Here is a 21,369-nt window from a genome sequence, read left to right on the forward strand (position 1 = left end):
ATGTTCCCCAGCAATTAATGTATACAGACTTATTGCCTCTGATACTGGAGGTTGCACTTAGCCATGAGGAGTAGTAGCCATTGATAGTCTTCTCCAGGTACTATAGGCTGCCTTTTTGCTAGCTTGGGGTAGCAACGTCTCACTTCCAATCCTTTCTGTTCAAATGTTTATAGCCATGACAATATTCTAGACCTCATGATGGAAGACAAAAATGTGAGCTTCCCTGAAGGTATTAAGGATGAAGATAGAAGGCAGATCTAGAAGTAGGATGTATTGGGATAGTATCCAATGTTAGTCCTACATGGAGTAGATCCATTGACATGAATAGGACTTATGTTAGTTGTGACTAACTTAAGTCTCATTCATTTCAATGGGTTTACTCTGTGACACATTGGATACTATCCTATGTTTAAAAATTAATAAATCACACATTTAATTTTTCAGTTTGGAAACCCAGCTTATCATTTAATGACCTGGGACCCAGTGGATTTTTTTTTTTAATCATGTCCAGGTCTTGTAGAAATGGCAACTTTCAAGTTGAAAAAAACAGGCAAATCCCAATTTACTTCTGTTGCCCTTTGAAAACTGATGAAAATTTCTGGATCACATATCTTATGGCTATTTTGCTGTGTTGTTTATTTTGGAGGGAGGAGTTTCTAGTTTTCATAAAGTCCCATTTTATTGTTTTTGTTGTGTTTTAAATTTGTAAACCGCTATCTTTTTTGAACCTCCGTACTTTTTTGGATATATTTTTTATGAATCTCAATACCTGTTTTTTTTCTTCTTTTTCTAAAAATGCTTCTGAGTTGTTTGGGGTGGACGATGGGAACATATCAACGTTTGGAAGGAAAAGACACACAGAGTCCTTTGTTTATCACCCATTTTATTATGACCAAACCTAGAAAATAACTTGGCAAATATTTCCTGAGAGAGCTGTTTTGACCCCATTTGCTTCCTGGTGAGGAAATGAGATGAGGAAGGGTCTTGTGGGGCTACTGCTGCTGTAAATTGCGGGTTAGCTTGGCTTCCATCCAACAAAGAATGCAAAACCTGGGCAAATTCAGAGGAAGGGAGGGAGCAGCGGACCCAAGTAATGGATCAATAGGTCAGGCTTCATTCTGAATTATCCTAGCTTTGGTAGCTGTCTCACCATGGCTGGCTCCTCCCTCGACCCACCTATTGCCCCTCCTTACCCATTTGTGACCCCTTCAGAATGCAAGTACCTTTGTCTACAGTCCACATTGTGGATTATATAAAGCCCACATTGACCAATCACCCCCTATTGTCCATTTTTATTATTTCCTCCTCACCCTTGGCTTCCTCCCTTGTGCCCCAGATTACTTTGCTTCCTTTCGCATTTGGCTGGCTTTCTGCATTTGTTTGCTTTCGTTTCCCCCCCGCCCCCCCCCCACAAAATCCTCTCTGCTGTGGCAATATCAGTCATTCTCTCATTCCTTTTGTGTTTTTCCTTCTCCCAGTCATTGTTTCAAGAGGAAAAGGGCTGTTTCCCAACCATTCTATTCACCCTCTTTTAAGGCTTTTTGGAAGACAGTGGGGTTGTGCCCCTAATAACGCCCGGTCGGGTCTGTGGGGCGGCCGTGAGGGTGGCACCGCCCGGCTCGAGTTCAATTTGTGTCTTTGGTCTCCAACCCAACGCCACCGTCTTGATCGGAGGCTCCTGGGGAAATAGTGCAGAGACCCTAATATTGGAGATGGGACAATTTGGATGTTCCACTGGTGCGGTGGGAACCCAGCCGGAGGAAGAAAGAGTGCCAGAGGTCATAGGTCGCAGGCGCAAGCATGAGGAAGTAAAACAAGAAGGAGACGTTTGGGTGCTCGCAAAGCCCGTTTCTGGTCAAGAATGGGAGTGGTTGAGGTACAGGTCAAAGGCCTTGTTTGCTTAGGAAAGAAGCCGAGCAAAGTTATCTTCAAAGTTGAGCACCCAAGGGTCAGAGGTCACAAAACGTTGCTTTCGAATACAGATGCTGACTGCTATGGGCGTGAGAGGTCCTGGTAGGGTCTTGACGAACATATAGGCAGAGTTCATAGGAAACAACAGCCGCTGTTACCCACGGGCACTCACGGGTCTACAGGGCACGGCTGCCGTAAGAGGCCCAAGGTGACGTGTTCATTATTGCCACTGGGGGTGGGTGGGTTCTAGTATGCGTCGCAGCAGAGGGGGGTCAGACGTTCGCTGGTGATGAATCCAAAGTGGACGCAGAGCGCAGGGTCAAGATGGCGCCAGGGTGCCGAGCAAAGAGGTGAAGGCCAAGGCTTGTCGGGAGAGCTCCACCACGCACTCCCGCATCTCCCGAGCGGCAGGAAGCGAAGGGTAGCGCAGGGCGGCCCCCTTGACGGACAGCACTGCTTCTTTCAGGGCTTGGCAGAGGGCGCCACTGGCGGACCCCACCCTGGACCGCACGGTCGCCGAGGACGCCAGGCGGGACACGGTGTCCCCCACGAAGACCAGTTTGTGCGCCGTGACGATGACAAATTTGCCGTGGGGTACAAAGACCTTGGGGGGCTGATGGGCGCCAGCACTGGCGAGGAGCGCCTCAATGGCTGAAAGCAGCGTGGCGTAGTGAGTCTGACATTGCCCCGTGTAGAACTGGAGTAGCTGGCTGTCCTCTGGGGAAGGTGGCGTCTACAAACCGGAGGGAGAGATCAGAGGAAGCGTTACAGATGACGCAGGGGTGGGCAAGGGAGTGTCCCCTGCTGTCCTCCCAAATTGTAAAACAAAACTAAATTCAGAAAATACAGTGGCGTCCAGAGCGGCCATTTTGAAGTCTTTGGGGCTCCTTTTAGTGCTCCATAGCTACTAATTTTGATCTTTTGGTGCTCTGAGGCTGCTATGGATATATAATTTTGTATTTCTGTGGTGCTGGGGGATGGGTCCGGTGGCTATTCACCCTCCGGTTATTTTCAAAGGGGGTGCTAAGAAAAATGGCCACTCTCCAGTTCCAGATCTTTCTTCCTTGGCGGCGGTTCCAGAAAAATATCTACATGGAAATTTCTTGAAATACAAGCAGGTGGCTTAACATGTGGGCAAATTTAAGATGAGTGCAAGTATTTTAGTTACATGCTTTTACAACTGAACCAAAATCCACCATTCACGGGCAGAAAAAGTAAGGAAGCTATTTTGGCTCTTCTCAGGGGTTGGTGAACTTCAAGGCGATGGGGTGCAAAATTGACCAGCGTTTCCCCCAGCTCCTCATTGTTGCCAAAAATTCCCTCTTTATTATCATTATTTACTATTTGATTTGTTAAATTTATATTCCACACAACTGGCAAATGCCTTTGAGGCAGTTTACGATCATAAAAAACCCCAAATAACAATAGCAACTGAAGCAATAGATACATCAACAAAAACATCAACAAACTGTTGTTGTTTAAAATGGATACTGTTTTTATACTGTTGTTTTTATATTTTTGATGGTTTTAAATTTTGTATACTTTTTAATGTTCACTGTTTTTAACTTTTGTAAACCGCCCAGAGAGCTTCGGCTATGGGACGGTATATAAATCTAATAAATAAATAAATAAATAAATAACATCAACAAAAACATAAACCTGATAAAAAAAAAGATTAAAACATTAAAGATATTACAAATATTAAAGCAGCAATAGTGAAGTTAATAAGCAAAGCATCAGAAAAAAGATGGGGATATTTCCGATTCCAGGCCATTCTAACCTCGCCCGTCCCTCTCCTGCCCCCTGGCAGCCACGGAGCAAGGGGATGTGTCCGTGGGTGGGGAGGAAAGGAAACTGGGGTGTGTGTGGGGGGGATCTGAGCTATCCCCAGGTTTGGAGGCTTACAAGTACCTAGGACAGATCCAATGAGATTGCGTTGCAAATACTTGCAAGGAAGAGGAAGCTCTTAACTTGATGTCTAAATGTATACAGTGAAGACACCAGCCAGATCTGGCATTCTAGATATGGGTGTGCTGCTACAGAGAACATCACAAGAGCCCTGATGCTGGATCAGACCAAGGGTCCATCTAGTCCAGCGTTCTGTTCACATCGGGGCCAACCAGCTATCAACCAGGAACCCACGAACAGGTGCAACAGTGCCCTCCCACCCACGTTCCCCAGCAAATGGTGTATATAAGCTGACTGGCTCTGCTCTAGCCCATAGCCATCAGGACTAGTAGCCATCGACAGCCTTCTCCTCCAGGAATTTATCCAACCTCCTTTTATTTATTATTATTTAGAGTATTTTTAAAGCCATCCAAATTGGTGGCCTTCGCCACATCTTGAAGTAGCGAATTCCAGAATTTAATTATGTGCTGTATGAAGAAGTACTTCCTCTTATCGTTAAAGGGAAGTCTCGTTCATTCCCCCATAATGCCTCCAGAACGATGCTAGATCATGTAGCGTTATTCCAGAAAGCATTCCGGGGACCACATTACACCAGCTTTAAAATCTCTTCACTGGCTGCTGATTAGTTTCTGGGCGAAGTACAAAGTGTTGGTTATCACCTTTGGGTCCAGGCTACCTGCGGGATTGCCTTCTCCCGTACAATCCACGGTGCACACTCAGGTCCTCTGGGAAGAATTTACTCCTGTCAGCAAAAGCAAGGCTGACAACTACTACCCAGAGGACCTTTTCTTCTGCTGCTCCCAGTTTGTGGAATGGCTTGCCAGGAGAGATTCGTCAACTTAACAGTCTTCTGGAATTTAAGAAAGCCGTACAGACTGATCTCTTCCACCAGGCCTACCCCGTTGAATTTTAAGATGCCTTTTAATCATGTACTGCTTTTAATAATGTATTTGTTTTAAATGTTTTAATTATATGTATTTTATGGCATTTATATTTATGTTGTACCCTGCCTCGATCTGGAGGGAGAGGCGGGTCACAAATAAATTTATTATTATTATTATTATTATTATTATTATTATTGTTATTGTTATTGTTATTATTGTTAAAGATGGCAGACCTCACTGACTGCCACCATTTTCACCTTTTATGAGGTGATGAAGAATTAGCCAACGTTGGGGGAAGACTCCGAATCCCATCTCTGCGACACAACCATTAGCGTGGTCTTCCTCTCAGTGTCAACTTTACCTTTGAAAGATCTGAATAAAGTATGGTCCTGCCTCGCAAGGAGGAGAAATCCTAAACGGAAATGGCGATATCCACCCCTAGCGTCGGTAACAGACTGAACACATGAATAAAGATGAAAAGCAATAGATACCATTTCTTCAGTCTGAGCGGTGTCTCCAGGTAGCGCGAGTCCGGGGGTCCCTTCAGGAGTCGTTACTTTGGGCTGGATTTTATCTGCCCCCTAGGGAAAGAGAAAGGCAGGGGCTTGTGTGTCTTTGGGGCGATTTTTTCCCTCACGATAAATTACGCAGAACGAAAAGCCCAGAACGTCGTGGGGAAAAACGGGACCTCCTGAAAAGCTCAAATTTCATTAAAAACACTTACAAGAAGACCACCCAGAAACCAGTCACAGATCTCGTAGGGCAGGGAAGCGAGGTCTGTTTTACCTGGTTCAAAACCTAGTGGGCTCTGTGTTCTGGAACTGGGGCACAGCCAGAGTCAAAAGGGAGCAGAATTGGAACCAAAGTGGGTGAAGCCAGAGCCAAAGTGGACCAAGTCTGAAAAGTGGGCGGGTCTGAAATTAGACTGAGGTTCACATAAAAATAAGCATTTTTCAGTATGAGGTTCCTACGGCCCACATAATGCTTTGCTGGCTAGTGCAAGCAGAATCAATTCTTCTGCCACTTTATGCCAAATTTACTAAGGGTTTTTATTTCCCCTTTCCTCTTCTCCCCTTTAAAAACACAGCGTTTTATTATATGTATTGATCTTGTTACGTACGACTTGACTAGATTTTAAGTCAAATGTTAAACTTTCTTTTATAGCTGAAGGCTTGGATCCAGATTGATGTTGGATTAACTGCGCTGGGCAGAAGCGGTTTTCCTTGCTTCCTCCTCCTACACAGAATCAGGAGACTCCTGCTGAATGGGGTGAGCTGGAGGACGTGGGGGGGGATCCCCCAAACCTGGGCAGAAGCCCCTCTTTCAAATAAAGCCCTTCCTGTCACAGAAGACAGATCTTGGATCCAATCCGAAAAGAACGGAAATACTCTTATTCCAATACTTGCACATTTCATTCTGGACATGGGGAACAGAATTAAGCACAGCATCACTACGAATTTCAACTCAAATTTTAAAAACCTGGTTCAAGAGTTAGAATTTCCCTCAAGGAACCTGAGTAATTGCATCTCGTGGCGATGCTGAGGAATTTAGAGAGAGCTCTAGTCCAACTTCCCAGGATCCTTTGAGAGGGCAGCCACGAAAATTAAGTTGGTGTGTTTACATGTGAGGGGGGGGGACTCTACTGAAGACTGGGTACAGGGGTCAGAGGTCAACATTAGAGTGGTCACCTATTTTTTTTCTCGTAAGTCTCCTGTGTCCGTAAGCACTGCATGATAGGAAGAAGTGAACCTAAGCGGCTTTTCTCAGAATGGGGATACAGTCGGAGGAAGAAAAAACTTCACCTGCTGGATTTCTGCCCATCACGCAGCTGTTACGCAAGTGTAGCTTTTTCCCGTCAGAGAGAAATGCTTTACTTGCTCCCTTCATGGAAACATTTTAGAAAACAACACTACAAACAATGAAGCAAATGAAAACCTTAAAGTTTCAACGGAGGCAAGCGATAAGGTTATTGGCTTGTTTTGTAAAATGGGTGGGATTGGAAACAAATCCAAGTAAATCCCTTCCCTATCTTGGTTCGGGGACAAAGGCTGATGCGGGATTTGTGGGACGTTTTATAAGGCTGGTTGGACCGGATGCAAATCCAGTGGAACAGTGAAATAAATCCTGCCTTATCTTGCTCCTAAGAACATAAGAAGAGCCACAGAGTGGCCAACCAGCTCTCGACCAGGAACCCACAAGCAGGACACGGGTGCAAGAGCACCCTCCTGCCCATGTTCCCCAGCAACTGATGCATATAGGCTTACTGTCTCATCTACTCCCTACGTGCTCGTGGGGATCAACGGTTGATGCCAGAGTTGTGGCACGTGCCGGTTTCCCCTTACCTTGAGGTGCACGTAGTCGTACTCGTCCGCCAGACGGATGCCCTCGTATTCATTGTGACCCTCGTCCCGGACTTGCTCCAGCTGGTCTCCCGCTCCAAGACCCCCCAGCCGGGGTGGGGGCGGGGGCAGCGGCCGGTCCTGGATGCTGCCCTTCCGGACGATGCTCGGCGACGGGGGCGGGGGCTCCACGGCGAGCCGCTCTTCGCTGGGGAGGGCAGGCAACGGGCGACGGGATAAGCTCTCGGCGGAAGGCAGGCGCGGGCGGGAAGGGCCCCCCGGCTCCCTCAGGCTGAGTCCTTGCAGCACCCCCTCGAGGGGCGGGGAGCCGGGGGCCAGCAGAGGGACGTCATAGATGCCCCCGTCCTCCTCCTCCTCCTCCTGCTCCGCTCCCTCCCTCCCTCCCCCCAGCACTTCCTCAGGCGACTCGTACAAGTTGAGCAAGGCCGAAGCCCGGCGCAAGTTTGACGGAGTGGCGTAGACGAGGGGCCGCTCCAGGCCTCCATCCTCCACCGCCTCTTCCACCTCTTGGCCTGGGTTTTTTTTGAAGGCCAGCGGCACGTCGTAGGGGTCATCCGAGAGCAGGGGCGTTGCGGGCTGGGGGGCCACCCGAGCCACTTTCTTCGGGCACGGGGAAGGCGAGTCGTAGGTGTCCGACGGAGGGTCCCTGAGCAGGGACGAAGGGACGTCGTAAACCTGCGAGCAGGGTGTGCGGGAAGACACGCAGAAAACAACAGAATGAAATTTAATAGGGATAAATGCCAAGTTCTACATTTAGGGAATAGAAACCAAATGCGCAGTTACAAGATGGGGGGACACTTGGCTCAGCAATACTACAAACGAGAAAGATCTTGGAATTGTTGTAGATCACAAGCTGAATATGAGCCAACAGTGCGATATGGCTGCAAGAAAGGCAAATGCTATTTTGGGCTGCATTAATAGAAGTACAGCTTCCAAATCACGTGAGGTCCTGGTTCCTCTCTATTCGGCCCTGGTTAGGCCTCATCTAGAGTATTGCGTCCAGTTCTGGGCTCCACAATTCAAGAAGGACGCAGACAAGCTGGAGCATGTTCAGAGGAGGGCAACCAGGAGGATCAGAGGTCTAGAAACAAAGCCCTATGAAGAGAGACTGAAAGAACTGGGCATGTTTAGCCTGGAGAAGAGAAGATTGAGGGGAGACATGAGAGCACTCTTCAAATACTTAAAAGGTTGTCACACAGAGGAGGGCCAGGATCTCTTCTCGATCCTCCCAGAGTGCAGGACATGGAATAACGGGCTCAAGTTAAAGGAAGCCAGATTCCGGCTGGACATCAGGAAAAACTTCCTGACTGTTAGAGCAGTGCGACGGTGGAATCAGCTACCTAGGGAGGTTGTGGGCTCTCCCACACTAGAGGCCTTCAAGAGGCAGCTGGACAACCATCTGTCAGGGATGCTTTAGGGTGGATTCCTGCATTGAGCAGGGGGTTGGACTTGATGGCCTTGTAGGCCCCTTCCAACTCTGCTATTCTATGATTCTATGATTCTAAGGGGGAGAAAAGAGGCAATTGGATCAAAACTGAGGATGGAAGTGGCAGGCTGCGTCTTCAGAAAAGCCACCCATTGCAGAGGTGCTGGGATTGTGCCATTTCAGAATACAGGTGGCAGGTAGGCAATCACGCCTTTTAGCATTTCTCTGCCTCTCCTTTCCTGTAGACAATAATATTTGGGGGGGGTTTCTGGGCCTTGCCTACTCCTTGATGTGCTGGCTTTCTACTTGCAGGGACATCTGTACTAATAAAAAAGGGTGCATGTCTGTCCATCAGCACCATAGTGCCAAGGCTATGAAAACTTTACAAAAGCTTTCCCTGGCTTGTAATGGTCTTACGACACTGCTCTGTTTTATTGCATTCTTGACTGTTATTTTATAATGTTTTGATATTGTAGTCGCTGTGCATTCGGGTAAGAACCACATGGAGAATTTATTAAATTAAGCGGCATAGAAATACTGGAAATAAATAAATATGTAAAAATCCCCTGCCTGTCAAGTTTCATTTTTTCCCCAACAGAGCATGCATACACGAAAGGAGATTTCTGTCCAATGGGACACCAAGAAGTCTTGCCCGTTTCAACACACACACACCTTTTCCCTAATTCCAGGGGAAGGACAAAGTTTTAAACATCCTCCAAACACCTCCGACAGCCTTTTTGATTGGCTGGGTGCCCAACCCGTCAATCACAGCTGTTCTGAAAAACACCATAAAATGAGGCAATTTCTTTGTCCTCTGTCTCTGTTTGCCTTTGTTTGAAGTTTATCTCTGAAAAGGGTCCCTGGCCTTTCCCCCTCAGGGGGAGGCTGTCCTTTAAGTAAGGTTTTTACTGAACTACGTTTGAATTGTGACAGGGTGAGCCTGGGAATCACTGGTTTCTTGTTCCTTTGTCTTTGAAAACCTCTTTAGGAAAAGTAGTTAAATTAGACATCTGGAGTGCTTTGCAAGACCAGAACCTGCCTCATCTGCTTGTCTTACTAATTGTCCACCCATCAAGCTGTTCAGGAGAATTAAAGCAACCTGCAAAGGAAGGAGAAAAGGTCGCTTCATCTTGCATAAGCAGGGATACTCGACAGACGTCAATAGTTAAGAAACTAAAGGCACAATTGTATGCATGTTTAGACAGAGAAAAATCCTACAACTCCCATGGGAGTTGTAGGATTTTTCTCTGTCTAAACATGCATACAATTGTGCCTTTAGTTTCTTAACGGCACGTCTCCCAGTCTGTTTTAGCTTCCAAGAAAGGTGTGGGTGTGGCTCCGGCTGCATTGGCCTTTCTTCCTTTTAATATTCTTAAATCCCACTGTTCCTGTACAACCCTTTCTTCCAAAACTGAAACAATGAGGCTTGCTTGCTCTCTAAGAGAGGGGTGGGGAACGTTAGGCCCCAGCCCCAAATTTGGCCCACTTGGAATTCCAGATGGAGACAACGCCCCCCCCCCCCCACATTTCCACACCACCACCGATCGAGCGTTGGTAGTTTCCTGATGTCTGCATAGTTCCCGTACTCTACCCCTTTCTAAAAGGTTGAAATGCCTTTCCAAGGCCTAGGGACTGGCAGTAAGAGGTTTAGCATACAATCCTATGGATGTTTAGACAGAAAAAAAGTCCTACGACTCCCAGAATTCCCCAGCAAAAAAGTCCTACAACTCCCAGAATTCCCCATCAAAAAAGTCCTACGACTCCCAGAATTCCCCAGCAAAAAAGTCCTACGACTCCCAGAATTCCCCAGCAAAAAAGCCCTACAGCTCCCAGAATTCCCCAGCAAAAAAGTTCTACGACTCCCAGAATTCCCCAGCAAAAAAGCCCTACAACTCCTAGAATTCCCCAGCAAAAAAGCCCTACAGCTCCCAGAATTCCCCAGCAAAAAGTCCTAGAACTCCCAGAATTCCCCAGCAAAAAAGTCCTACAACTCCCAGAATTCTCCAGCAAAAAAGTCCGACAACTCCCAGAATTCCCCAGCAAAAAAGTCCTACGACTCCCGGAATTCCCCAGCAAAAAAGTCCTACGACTCCTAGCATTCCCCATCAAAAAAGTCCTACAACTCCCAGAATTCCCCATCAAAAAAGTCCTAAGACTCCCAGCATTCCCCAGCAAAAAAGCCCTACAACTCCCAGCATTCCCCAGCAAAGATCCTACCGGCTAGCTGGGGAATTCTGGGACTTGTAGAACTTTTTGTCTGTCTATATTGCACCTGTAAGCTACAATAATTAGGTTTCTTTCTTTCTTTTTTTGGATTTTTGGCTTCATCTTTTTTGCCTTTGGCCCCACCAGCCACCAAAATGTGCCCGCCCCAGGATCTCCAAAACTGAACCCGGCCCATGCCTAAAGGTTTCCTAGCCCTGCTCTGTGCTGTGCAGCCTAGAAGTCCTTCTTGAATTGTTTGACCTCCAGGATTTCAAAAAACCGTTCCCAGTTTCCCAATCCCCCCTTCCCCAAGCGCCGTGAAAAAGCAAGCGGTCATGTGGAAGGGATGCCGCCACATCCCAAAAGACCCACAGGACATTCAGGGAAGCCATTCCCTCACGCCGCGGCTGCCCGTGCCCCAAAGAAAACCCGGAGGCCAGGTGCCCCCAAGCCCAGCGTGTATCCCTTACATTTCAAACCCTGACCCAGCTGCCACCTGTCCGCCCCACACCTGCTGCCACCCGCTAAGTTTCCATCCATCTAGGGCAGCCTCCGCCTCGGCAAGCGAAGCTGAGAAGGGCTTCCATTTGGTTCAGAGGCGGCCAGCCGTCCCCACATTTGGGCTGAGATTCAGTTACTCTCGGAGACCGGCACCGGTGCAGCTGTCTTTTGTGACAGACGGACGGACCCAGCTGTCCACGGAGGCTGCTCTCCAAAGGACGGGGTGTGGGTGTGGTAGTAGTGCTGGGGGGCACCAGCCAACAGTTGCATTGGCCCAGCGGCCCCGTCCCAATTGTGCAAATCGTGTGGTTATCAAACGCACACCCACCCGCCTCCTAAAACCTGGAACAGACACAGGGATCAGGCCGAAAAAGGGCAACGTGGCCCTGACAGAGAAGCTGAAGAGAGATGGTGTTGTTTTTTTGTAAAGAATACACTGCCAGCCGGACACTTTGCAGGAGACAAAGAGTTAAGGGGGGAAAAACACAGGTTTTCTCGCTACTGCGACTACTACGCAATCCATACGCACGGTACTTTACCAACAGAAAGAAGACCGATCTCTACACCTAAGGAAAACAGTGAAGGAAGGGATTGAAATAGGCGCAGGGGCGGAGAGGAGGCGAACATGGGCTCACTCCTTGAGAAGGACAAAGAACATTGAGGCCTCCCGTGGAAAATGCCGTTTCCAGCAGCCTTAAAATCTTAGAGCCCGTGAGGTGTAGCAGTGAGAATGCTGGACTAGGCCCGAGAGAGACCTGGGTTCGACTCCCCCCGCTCCTCAGCCATTAAACTGAGAGAGTGGGCCAGTTTCTCTCAGCCTGTCCAACCTCACAGGGTTGCTGTTGGCAGGATAAAATGGGGATGGAGAGGGAGGCACTGTGCATATAATAAATGCATATAATAAGCAGCTGCAGTCTGTTGTCTCAGTCAGGTTTTATCCTGCACCCCCACACGCCCCACCCCAAGAAGCATCAGCACTAACCTCGGTGGGGTCTCCATCTCGTCTGGTGCCTCGAGGCACCCTGTAGATCCCCTCTGGGGGCAGGGGGCAGGGCCTTGCAGGCGGTGGCACCTCATACACCTGTGGAGGTGGGCAGAGGAGGGAGAAATTAAGACGAGAAGGGAGGGATCCCCAAGAGGTGCATCTGGGACGTCCCAGGTCAGCAATCCGAATCCTCGGGTTCTTTGCAGTCACGAAAGTGAGCTGGCGCAATACCAGCGAAAGGTTTGGCACTGGTTGTGGACTGGAGTGGTATTCGAAGCCGGGGTGTTGCACTTGGGATAAATCCAGCCTGCTTGAAGTCCCAAGGCCCCGTCACGCATTGGGTGGCTCCCTGGCGTTTACACGTTGAAATGCCTCTCCTGAGGTGTGGTTACCTGCTGCAAGAGCTTGAAGCTCAAATATACTGGAGATTTTGATATTCTGGCCTTAGTGCCTTTCTCCTTCGTCCCTGCCCACCCCTGGAGTCACTGGAGGCTGGTGGTTCCGATGTCAGTGGGGCGGTGAATCCGCCCTGGGTTTCAGTCAGAACTCTAAAGGAGCTCTCGGAGTCCTCTGAAGACCGGGGTTCAAGACTGGTCAAGAACTGTCTTTCGTGCCTTAAACAGGGATGCACGACCACTGCGGTCCCCCGTCCCTGCAACCATGCTGATATAGATCGCTCTGCCTTCGGCTCACTGGAAAAGCCCCAGCAAGGAAATGGGGATCTGTGTTCCGATCGCTGAAGGAGGGGCGGGGGGGGGGGGGGAGAGAGAAAAGGCTCTCCGCTCCCTCTCCCAGAGATTCTCATACAAATTGCTCTTTCTGGGTGAGAAAGGACAACCTTTCCCTTTTGCTGCTAGTACCAGTGGGAAAAGAGAGAGGTCTGTATCAGGATGGCTAGGATGGGTGCATGAGGGCATTGCTAGGCCTGGCCCCGTGGCGTCCTGCCCCCAAATTTATTTCAGATGGCCCAGATCTCTTCCTCAGAGCCCCGAGGGTCCACTGAAGCCACTAGGTGGTTTTTCTCTCTGCTCAATAGCCAGATTGTAGCCGCCGGGGCGGGGGGGGGGGGAGGTTCAACACCTCCCCAAAATATCTTCCCCTGCATGGTCATTAAAGCTTAGAAAAATATTGTTTCTGTTGGTTTGGGATCTCGGGCAGGATGCAAATTAGCTGAAGGATTTATTTCCTTGGATGAAATTAATTGTCTGGCTCTGCCTTTGATGAGATGTAAATAAATAAATCCTCATGTGAATAAATGTAAATAAATCTCGCATGGGCAGATTTCATGCAGATTTGTGCCCTATGGGCCTGGGGCCTGGCTATTTTACGTGTCTAGCAACACCCCTGGTGTGCACATGTGTAGAGCCCCAACCCTCCCCGCCCCAATTAGTATCACATGTGGCCTTCACGTTGTGCACCCCTAGCCCAGAAGGTCATTAATCCTTAACAATGTTTGAGGACAAACTGCAGTCCCTCAGAGATGAGGAGGGATAGACACTCTTTGCACGTTCAGAAGCCCAGATGCTTTTTGCATAAGTTACTTTGAGCGTTTTGGGGGGCGGAGGAGGTGGCCTAGAAATGTTTTTATAAATCAAGGAATATTACTCTTTATCTTTCTTACATGGGGCGTGGTAAAAGCCAGGGGTGTGGCTAAAGGGGGTGTGGCTAACGGAGGAAGGGCGTGGCTAAATGATCAACACAAACTATTTAAACCAGCCTTCCTCAACCTGGGGCGTTCCAGTTGTGTTGGACTGCACCTCCCAGAATGCCCCAGCCAGCTGGCTGGGGCATTCTGGGAGGTGCAGTCCAACACATCTGGAACGCCCCAGGTTGAGGAAGGCTGATTTAAACCATCGATTCCGTAGTGAAATATAGATCTCAAATTCCGAAGTTCCCAGCCTTGAATGTGCTGTTATTTGGGAATATTAGGAAGCAGGGTTCCCCCAGGACAGTTCTGTGAGTGGGGCAGGACAGGGAGAAGGAAACAGCAGCTGTCTTCCCTCACCTCCTGGTCTTCTTCTTTTTGCCTCCTTCTCCTATGTTCATCCGGAGGCACTTCGTAGACAGTTCCGACCAGGGCCATCTCCTTTCTGGGCACCTGGTAGACCTCACCTGGGCCGTGATTTCGTCGAGGGCTCAGCCCAGGGGATCCCGGCTCTGGGAGGACCCTGACCCTGTTGGCCGGCACTATCCCTTGTTGGCCGTGCAAGGAACACAGGTGCCAGCCCTCCAGGCCCGGGGCTTCGGGCTGCAGCAGAACCATCAGGTCGCCCTTACGGAAGGACAGCTCGTCCGGGCACTCGGCGGCGTTGTCGTAAAGGGCGCGGCACAGCTGAGCCTGTGGGGCAGAGGCAGAGGGCAGAGTAAGTCATCGCTACTCCTCAAGCTGCTACCCGTAGAATCTCCCCCCAAGTGGGCGCTTTGCAGTTGTGCACCATCTGATGCCAATGGAGGATGATGGGAGTTCTGGAAGGTTGGCTGTGAAGAACCTCAGTCCCTGGGGTCCCCCAAATATCCACACACCCTTCCCCTGCCCTCGCTCTCTTACCCCCAACCACTCTACCTAAACCCGGTTAGATTAAACATGATAAATAAGCAGCACTCAACAAATTGTTGGAGAGGTTGTGGGGAAAAAAGAACGTATTTACATATGTGGTGGGAATGCAAATATGTGCAAAAATTGTGGAAGATGGTGTTTTCTGAGATTGAAGAAATTGTTGGAATGAAGATAGAAGAAACACCAAGAGTTGCATTACTTTCACTATATGAAGACTTAAAATGTAAAAAAGAAATTAAGGAATTGATAACAAATTTGCTGACTGCAGCAAGGTTAATTGTAACTAGGAACTGGAAGATTCAGGGTGATTATTGTATTGAAGAATGGTATAAAGAAGTGTGGGATATTGCTATTAATGATAAATTGACATGTAACATTAAAGTGAGAAGAGGTATAGCAAAAAAGAACGATTTTGAGGAAATTTGGAAGCAGTTCCTAATATTTGTGTTTTCTAAGGGAAGTGGGAAACCACCAGCAGAAGAGGTGTGAAGATTTTGGAAACAGGAATAGATCCCGAAAGGAAGGGGGAGCACTTGTTGGATTACGTTGGATTATGTTATGGATAAAGTATTATATGTTAACAATTATATTATATTCAAGTAATTTGTTATGTATTGGAATTTTTTTCTTTTGAATGGTATGTTCAATTGTTATGTTTGTTTGTTTTTATGTAGTAGTTCAATAAAATTAAAAAAACAAAAAACAAAACCCAACCACCAATTGCATGGAGGTTTTTCAGCTTTGCGTAGTTTCTCCACCCTTGATCCTTCAAGGCCAAAGTGCCCGTCCTAAGGCTTTGTTACCGGCAGGAGCAGCTTTAAGCCAAATTAGGCTGTTATTTGGGGCATCTTGGCCCCGCCCCTTTTTGCCCTCGGCCCCGCCTACCTCTGGAATGTCGTTCCCCCCCCCCCCGAGTCCTTCGCCAACATGGAATCCGTCCCTCACAGTGGAAGAAGTTCTGTGCTCCTCAAACACAGAGGAATAAATATCCTGACCACTCAAAAGTCAAACTGCAAAATAGAAAAGGCTAGAAGAAACTCATAACCAAACACACCAAGCTACCATGCAATGACCCTGTTCAGACGACACGCTAAGCCACGTTGGTTAAGCATTTGGGGCTAAACATTATGGCTTAAGTGTGTCGTGTGAACCATTCCTAACCATGGTGGCTACATAACCACGGTTTAAATGTGCTCACTAACCATTTGCTGCAAAAGGGTTAGCAGCCTAACCTTGGCTTAGCGTGTTGTCTGAACAGGCCCGGAAAGTAATCTCCTTTATCCTTCACCATTCATAGGTTGTGGTTATGGAGATTTAAAGCTGCCTGGTTGGGACCCCCCACCCCCCAGAGGGCCTGCATCCTGTCATACACTGTTCTTGACTACAGGCAAATCTAAAGACCGCTTGAGATACACCCACCCAGTGATGTGCCCCCCTCCACAAACCCTGCTGTCTCCATAAATTGCAACCCGCACCCCACAGCTGGTGCCAACAGGATGTTCCTAGATCATCCTTCGCCAGCCGGGTGCACTCCAGATGTTTTGAACCAAATGTCCTGACCACGAGCCATACAGCCTAGGGCTGATGGGAGTTGAAGTCTAAAAGATCTGGACGGCACCAGGTTGGGGAATGCTGTCCTAGATGTAGGGTTTTCCTCAAACAGAATGAAGGTGATCACATGGTTCGATTAACCCTGGACACTGGAGGATCTGGATCCTAGTAACACCATTAGATCAGGGCTGGCCCAGAGTGACGCAGCTGCCTCAGGCAGCAGATGCTGGGGGCAGCAAAAATTTGTTAGAGGAGAGAGCCGTGTGCCATACAGCCTGTCCTTCACCCCCAAAGCTAGCCTGCTGCCTTCAGGTGCAGTGGAGAACATGTCCTATCCAATGTATAGGAGTGAGATTCAACTACCAGTCCAGTTGGCTTTTGTAGGAGGGCACCATTTTGCTCTCCATCTCATTCAGCAACATGTCTTGGGCCGCCCCCTGGAGGTGACCATAAACCAGGGAACCCCCTATCTGATCTAGAGTCAAAAGACCCCCTCCATTCGCCATCATTCTCTTGTCCACCTCCCAAATCCCCCTAAATCCCACACTGTCGTCTGTTTCCACCCCCCTGCCCCGCAAGTCTTCACGGCTTCCATTTCCATGGCCACCCGTGGAGCCAGGCAAAAATATACACAAGCCAGGGACTCTCAGAAGGTGCTACCAATGGATTGGAAACACACACACACGCCCCTCCTGTACCATTTTGATGTGGGGCTGTACCACTTCAAAATGCAGGTGGAAGAACCGTATGTTCAGTTGCTTCCCTGTGTAAAGAACCTCCCTGTTCAAGAAAACGAGTGTGTCAGGAAGAATGTTAGCTTTCCATAGGGTGGGGAGATGTTGAGGGGAACAGGATTCAATCTTGCGATTCTCCACCTATGTTCTGAAATGGTACAGTCCCATGGAAGGCTGTACGGTGCGCCTTTTCGGAATGTATAGATTGGCCCTATTTTTTAAGACAAGCTCTTGCATGCCTGAAATTCTCCCAGAAATATCTGGAAGGAGGTCAAACCTGGAATGGAGTGGGTGGGTAATTGTCACCCCTTCACAAATGGCCAGGCTTTGTGACAAAGTTAGTGCCTAAAGAAGAGCAAGGCATAGAAATGAGACCATATACTTGTTACATTAAATATATTATATGCAAAAAATATATATAAAAAAATCCCAAAGACAGGTGCAACGTTTAAAAGCACTTTTTTTCACTTTGCAACTTCTAAAAACAAAGGGTTGGATCTCACTTAAGAATTAGAGTAACTTAAGTCCTATAGATTTCAAAGAGTTATACCCTAACTATCACAAAATAAAATGCAATCCAATTAATTAATTATTATTATTATTAATTCAATTTATATCCCGCCTATATACAAAATATCCTAGACGGCAATGTTCTTTCCTTTACAAACCAAACTGCTACACACACACACAAACACACTATATCGATTAAAAAATGTACTGAGAGTTGCCAGGGGTCCGATAAAATAGCCCTAAGGGTCAGATCTGGGCCACTACTCGGCCATCCCAGTAGAGACCACCTTTATTATTACATCGCCTGTTGTTAGCCTGCTTTTCAGCCAAGCCGGTCTGCCCCCCCGCCCCCCGCCCCCCCCGTAGCCCATGACAATAGAAGAATCAGATCAAATATAAAACAATTCCGTAACCCCTAAGAAAAGACGCTCTTTGTATTCCCTGAATCACTTAGGATGAATAATAGTTGGCGAAGTCAGGGGTGGGCAAAGAAATACCCGCTTTAGGAGTTGACAAATAATTCTTTGCCAGGGATGATCTCACATTAGGGAGTTTGGTGCAGGGACCCCAGGAAAGAAGCGAACATGTGTGTATCAGCTGCAATTACAGTCAAAGGGAGGATCCGTATCTAGAGATTGTTGTCCTTTTACGAACAGTGCCCAATTTCAGAAAGCTGAGAGCTGCCGGATCCTTTGACTGGGACACACCATTCCCGGCCCGCTCCGGCACGAAGGTATTATGGCTCTTCAGCAGTGAAGCAAAGAATGAAGACATTTTGGGAAACACTTGGGAAACATTGACTGGACCAAGTTCTAACGTTCCAACAGGTCCAATGCAAGCCCAACCAGAATTCTCCTCGGACCCGATTAACTGAGCATTGCTACGAAACAGCGCCTGAAGCAAAATCTCAGGTGAATTTGGGGGAGGCCAGCACACCCCCTTTGGCCTTTGATAGCCATTGGCCATGCTGGTTGGGGAACATGGGAGTTGTAGTCCAACCTGTCTGGAGGACATCAGGCTAGGAGAAGGCAAAACTAAACATTTGTGTGGATTCCCCAGGAAAATGGAAACATTTTTCTTAGCAACAGGGTCCAGGAGTTTTATGTCCCCCACTATTTTCCTTTGTTCACTGTTTATGCACCCCTTTTCCTCTCACATTCAACCCCCTCACCCACATCTATCACCTTATTCACATCCGGAAAATGGTGTGGCCCAGTAACCCTGAAACGTAAATCTTTTGTCCAACGTCAAAAGAGCTCTTGATACCTGACTCACCACCGTACTTTGGCCAGGGCAAACTAGTTCTTTCTTTCTTTCTCCTAGTTGAGCATACTTACAGCCATGTTGAACAGACAAGGTGTCGAAGCTGACGACGGGAGAAGTGAAAAGCGGCAACCGTGAACCAAAATCGCACCTTCTCTGTTCCTCTACTACGTTAAGAGCCCTGAAAAAATAGGTGCATGGTTGTCCTTTGTGCTCTTGGTTGCACCAAAAAGAAGAAAAGATTCCTGAGAAATGTAACGACCAGTTTTATATCTGTTTTTTTTTAAAAAAATCCAGTTCTTTTGGGATGGAAGGAGCGACAGCAGATTGAAAAAGAAAGTTCCTTGGGAAAAGGTTGGTTTAATTGGTGCAACACAGTAATCCAATGCAAAAGTGAAAAAAAAATCCCAAGAAAATCAATCCATTCCTATACTTTGATAGCAATGAGCGTGGTTTCTTAGAAGCTCAGCCAGTTTCAATTTGCTGTTCTCTTCTCGGATTTCTTTTTCCGCCCAGAAGTTTTTATAAGTCTTCCCAAACCTCTTGGTCAGCAGAACTTTCCCAGAAAAGCCATCTGGGTAGGCCTGACCACTTCCAGCCTGCATGGATTGAGACCGGCAGAGTGAAAACCCAACAAGTTAGAACAGGGGCTTGTGTTGCAACCACAGGGTGGAATTGCAAGCCAGAAGAGAGACATTTACAAAACGTCTCTCCAAGGTTTCTTTAAAAAAACAAACTGGCACACACAAAACACCCACAGAATTTGCAGCGTCATGAAATCCAGAAAGCCTGAACTTTCCTCTTGGATTTTCAAGGCATGGCCAGCGGAAAGTCCCAGTTTATCAGTCCACAGATGCTAACAAACTTCCCTTCTCAAATTCAGACTAAAAGAGAGCAAAATCTAGAACATATTTTTTTTAAAAAATATCAAAATCCAGCAGGGCAGTTCCCCCCCCCTGAGAATACAGACAATATTTATCAGAAATACCCAGATGTTTCACAAATTTTCTCCACACTCCAGAATATTTGTTTTCTTAAGGGTTTGATCCAGTTTCCCCCCAAATCCAAATGCCAGACTCCTTCGCAGAGAGTTTCAAATCTCCAACAAATCTTTGATTTCAAAACGCCAATGTTGACAAAGTTATAAATATCGAACTTCAGAAGCTATGATGCACCTTATCGTAAGTTCAGTTCCTCCATAAAAACCTGTCTATCCCCCCTCAAGGCAAACTATTGAGAAAATGTGACATTCTGGGTGCTAAATTTCCATTTTTCAGAGCATGGGAGGTCATGACGGTCTCCAGAAAGATTTTTTAAAAAATCCTTTGCAAACTTGGGAGCCATTCCATAGGACGTTGCTTCCACACCCTTTCCAACTCAGGAGAAACACACAGTGTTAACTACCAAGAAATAAATTAGTCGGAGGGCTGCAAAAATTCCAGACGACGTCCTTGTTAGCACAAATATCTAGTCCAGAAGTGGTGTTGATACCAAGCAAGACACAAAACTCCAAGTAGAGCTTCACGTGCTGTAATCCACACAGAGATAAGCACAGATCGTCCCTGTGTGTGTGTCAGCACCGCCAGAGGAAGGCCAAAGTTCAAAATCCAGAAAGATACGTCCAGATGACAACCTGTCAGTCCAGATCCGTCACAAGCGAAGTCAGCCGGACGCACAGTTCTCCGTTTTCCATAGGAACTTTAAGGAACAAGTTTCTTTTTCACAAAAGCAGCTCTGCTTCTCTCTTTCGTCTGTGGGTTTAAAGAAAGGGTTGATGGTTAGATTTCCAGATGTTCTGAATTTTGGAGGAAGAGCAGTTCACCCTGAACGTCACAGATCCATCTCTCTCCCTCTCTTTTTAAACACCAAAAAAAATTAAAAAATAATAATTATTGGCTCTTTCACAGATGTATATTATTTTCTGCTGAGGGAGAGAGGTTTTATTGGCTGCAGGCTTTTCGGGGTTTTCTTTTTTAAAATGAAAAGCAGATGCGCGCACCCACAAATGAGAGAGTTTCGAGCTCTTTTCATTGGGCTGCCATCCTGGCTCCCAGTCAAGGCAGTAATGAAAGGGTTGGAGGCGCTCCGAAGTAGCAATTAATCAGGCCCGGGCAGTGCAGGGTTGTCCAAGTCAGGAACCAAATTGCTAGCTGGAATCTGGGTGGGGAAAGGCCGGCCTGGGGTGGGGTGGGGGGAGAAATGACATTGGGGGTGGGGTGGGGGGACACGCGCCGGCCACAGGCACCCAGGAAGAAAGTAGGAGAAAGGGAAAAGGGGGGAGGAGAAAGACTGAAGGGGGCTGAGAAGGAGCAGGTGGAAGGAAGGGGTGTGTGGGGGTGGGGGGGTTAATTTTGAAAGTCAGGGCAGAAAATGAACCAGGGGGAGGCGATCCTGAGAGCAACGACAGAGAAAAGGAACAAGAGAGAGAGATGGTAAAAGAAAAGTAGCCAGGCAGGAGAGGGGTGGGGGGTTAAAGGGGGGGGGACTCCCTTCACAAATCAAGGCTTCCTTCCTTCATTGTCTCCTTCTTCCTTTCCGCAGGGACTCAGGGCCGGCCGGCCGGCTGGCCTTTCT

The 21,369-nt window shown here is 47.7% G+C and overlaps 1 protein-coding gene across 2 annotated transcripts; it reads right to left on the bottom strand.

Moving 5' to 3' along the window:
• Window positions 1-1,412: 1,412 nt before the first annotated feature.
• On the bottom strand, window positions 1,413-20,040 carry EFS (embryonal Fyn-associated substrate). Of its 2 annotated transcripts, none has more exons than XM_063137874.1 (6): window positions 18,870-20,040; window positions 14,186-14,518; window positions 12,178-12,276; window positions 7,046-7,738; window positions 5,195-5,284; window positions 1,413-2,644 (listed from the first exon to the last, which is right to left on the bottom strand). In XM_063137874.1, exons 1-6 carry the CDS (start codon window positions 18,873-18,875, stop codon window positions 2,231-2,233), a joined length of 1,635 nt encoding a protein of 544 aa, XP_062993944.1. In that variant the 5' UTR covers window positions 18,876-20,040; the 3' UTR covers window positions 1,413-2,230. The 2 variants fall into 2 exon arrangements, with proteins under 2 accessions (XP_062993944.1, XP_062993945.1); XM_063137875.1 differs by lacking the exon at window positions 18,870-20,040 and adding an exon at window positions 15,940-16,014.
• Between the last annotated feature and the right edge of the window lie 1,329 nt (window positions 20,041-21,369).

Source organism: Elgaria multicarinata, chromosome 11 (genome assembly GCF_023053635.1).
Source record: "Elgaria multicarinata webbii isolate HBS135686 ecotype San Diego chromosome 11, rElgMul1.1.pri, whole genome shotgun sequence".
NCBI classification, from domain to species: Eukaryota; Metazoa; Chordata; class Lepidosauria; order Squamata; family Anguidae; genus Elgaria; species Elgaria multicarinata.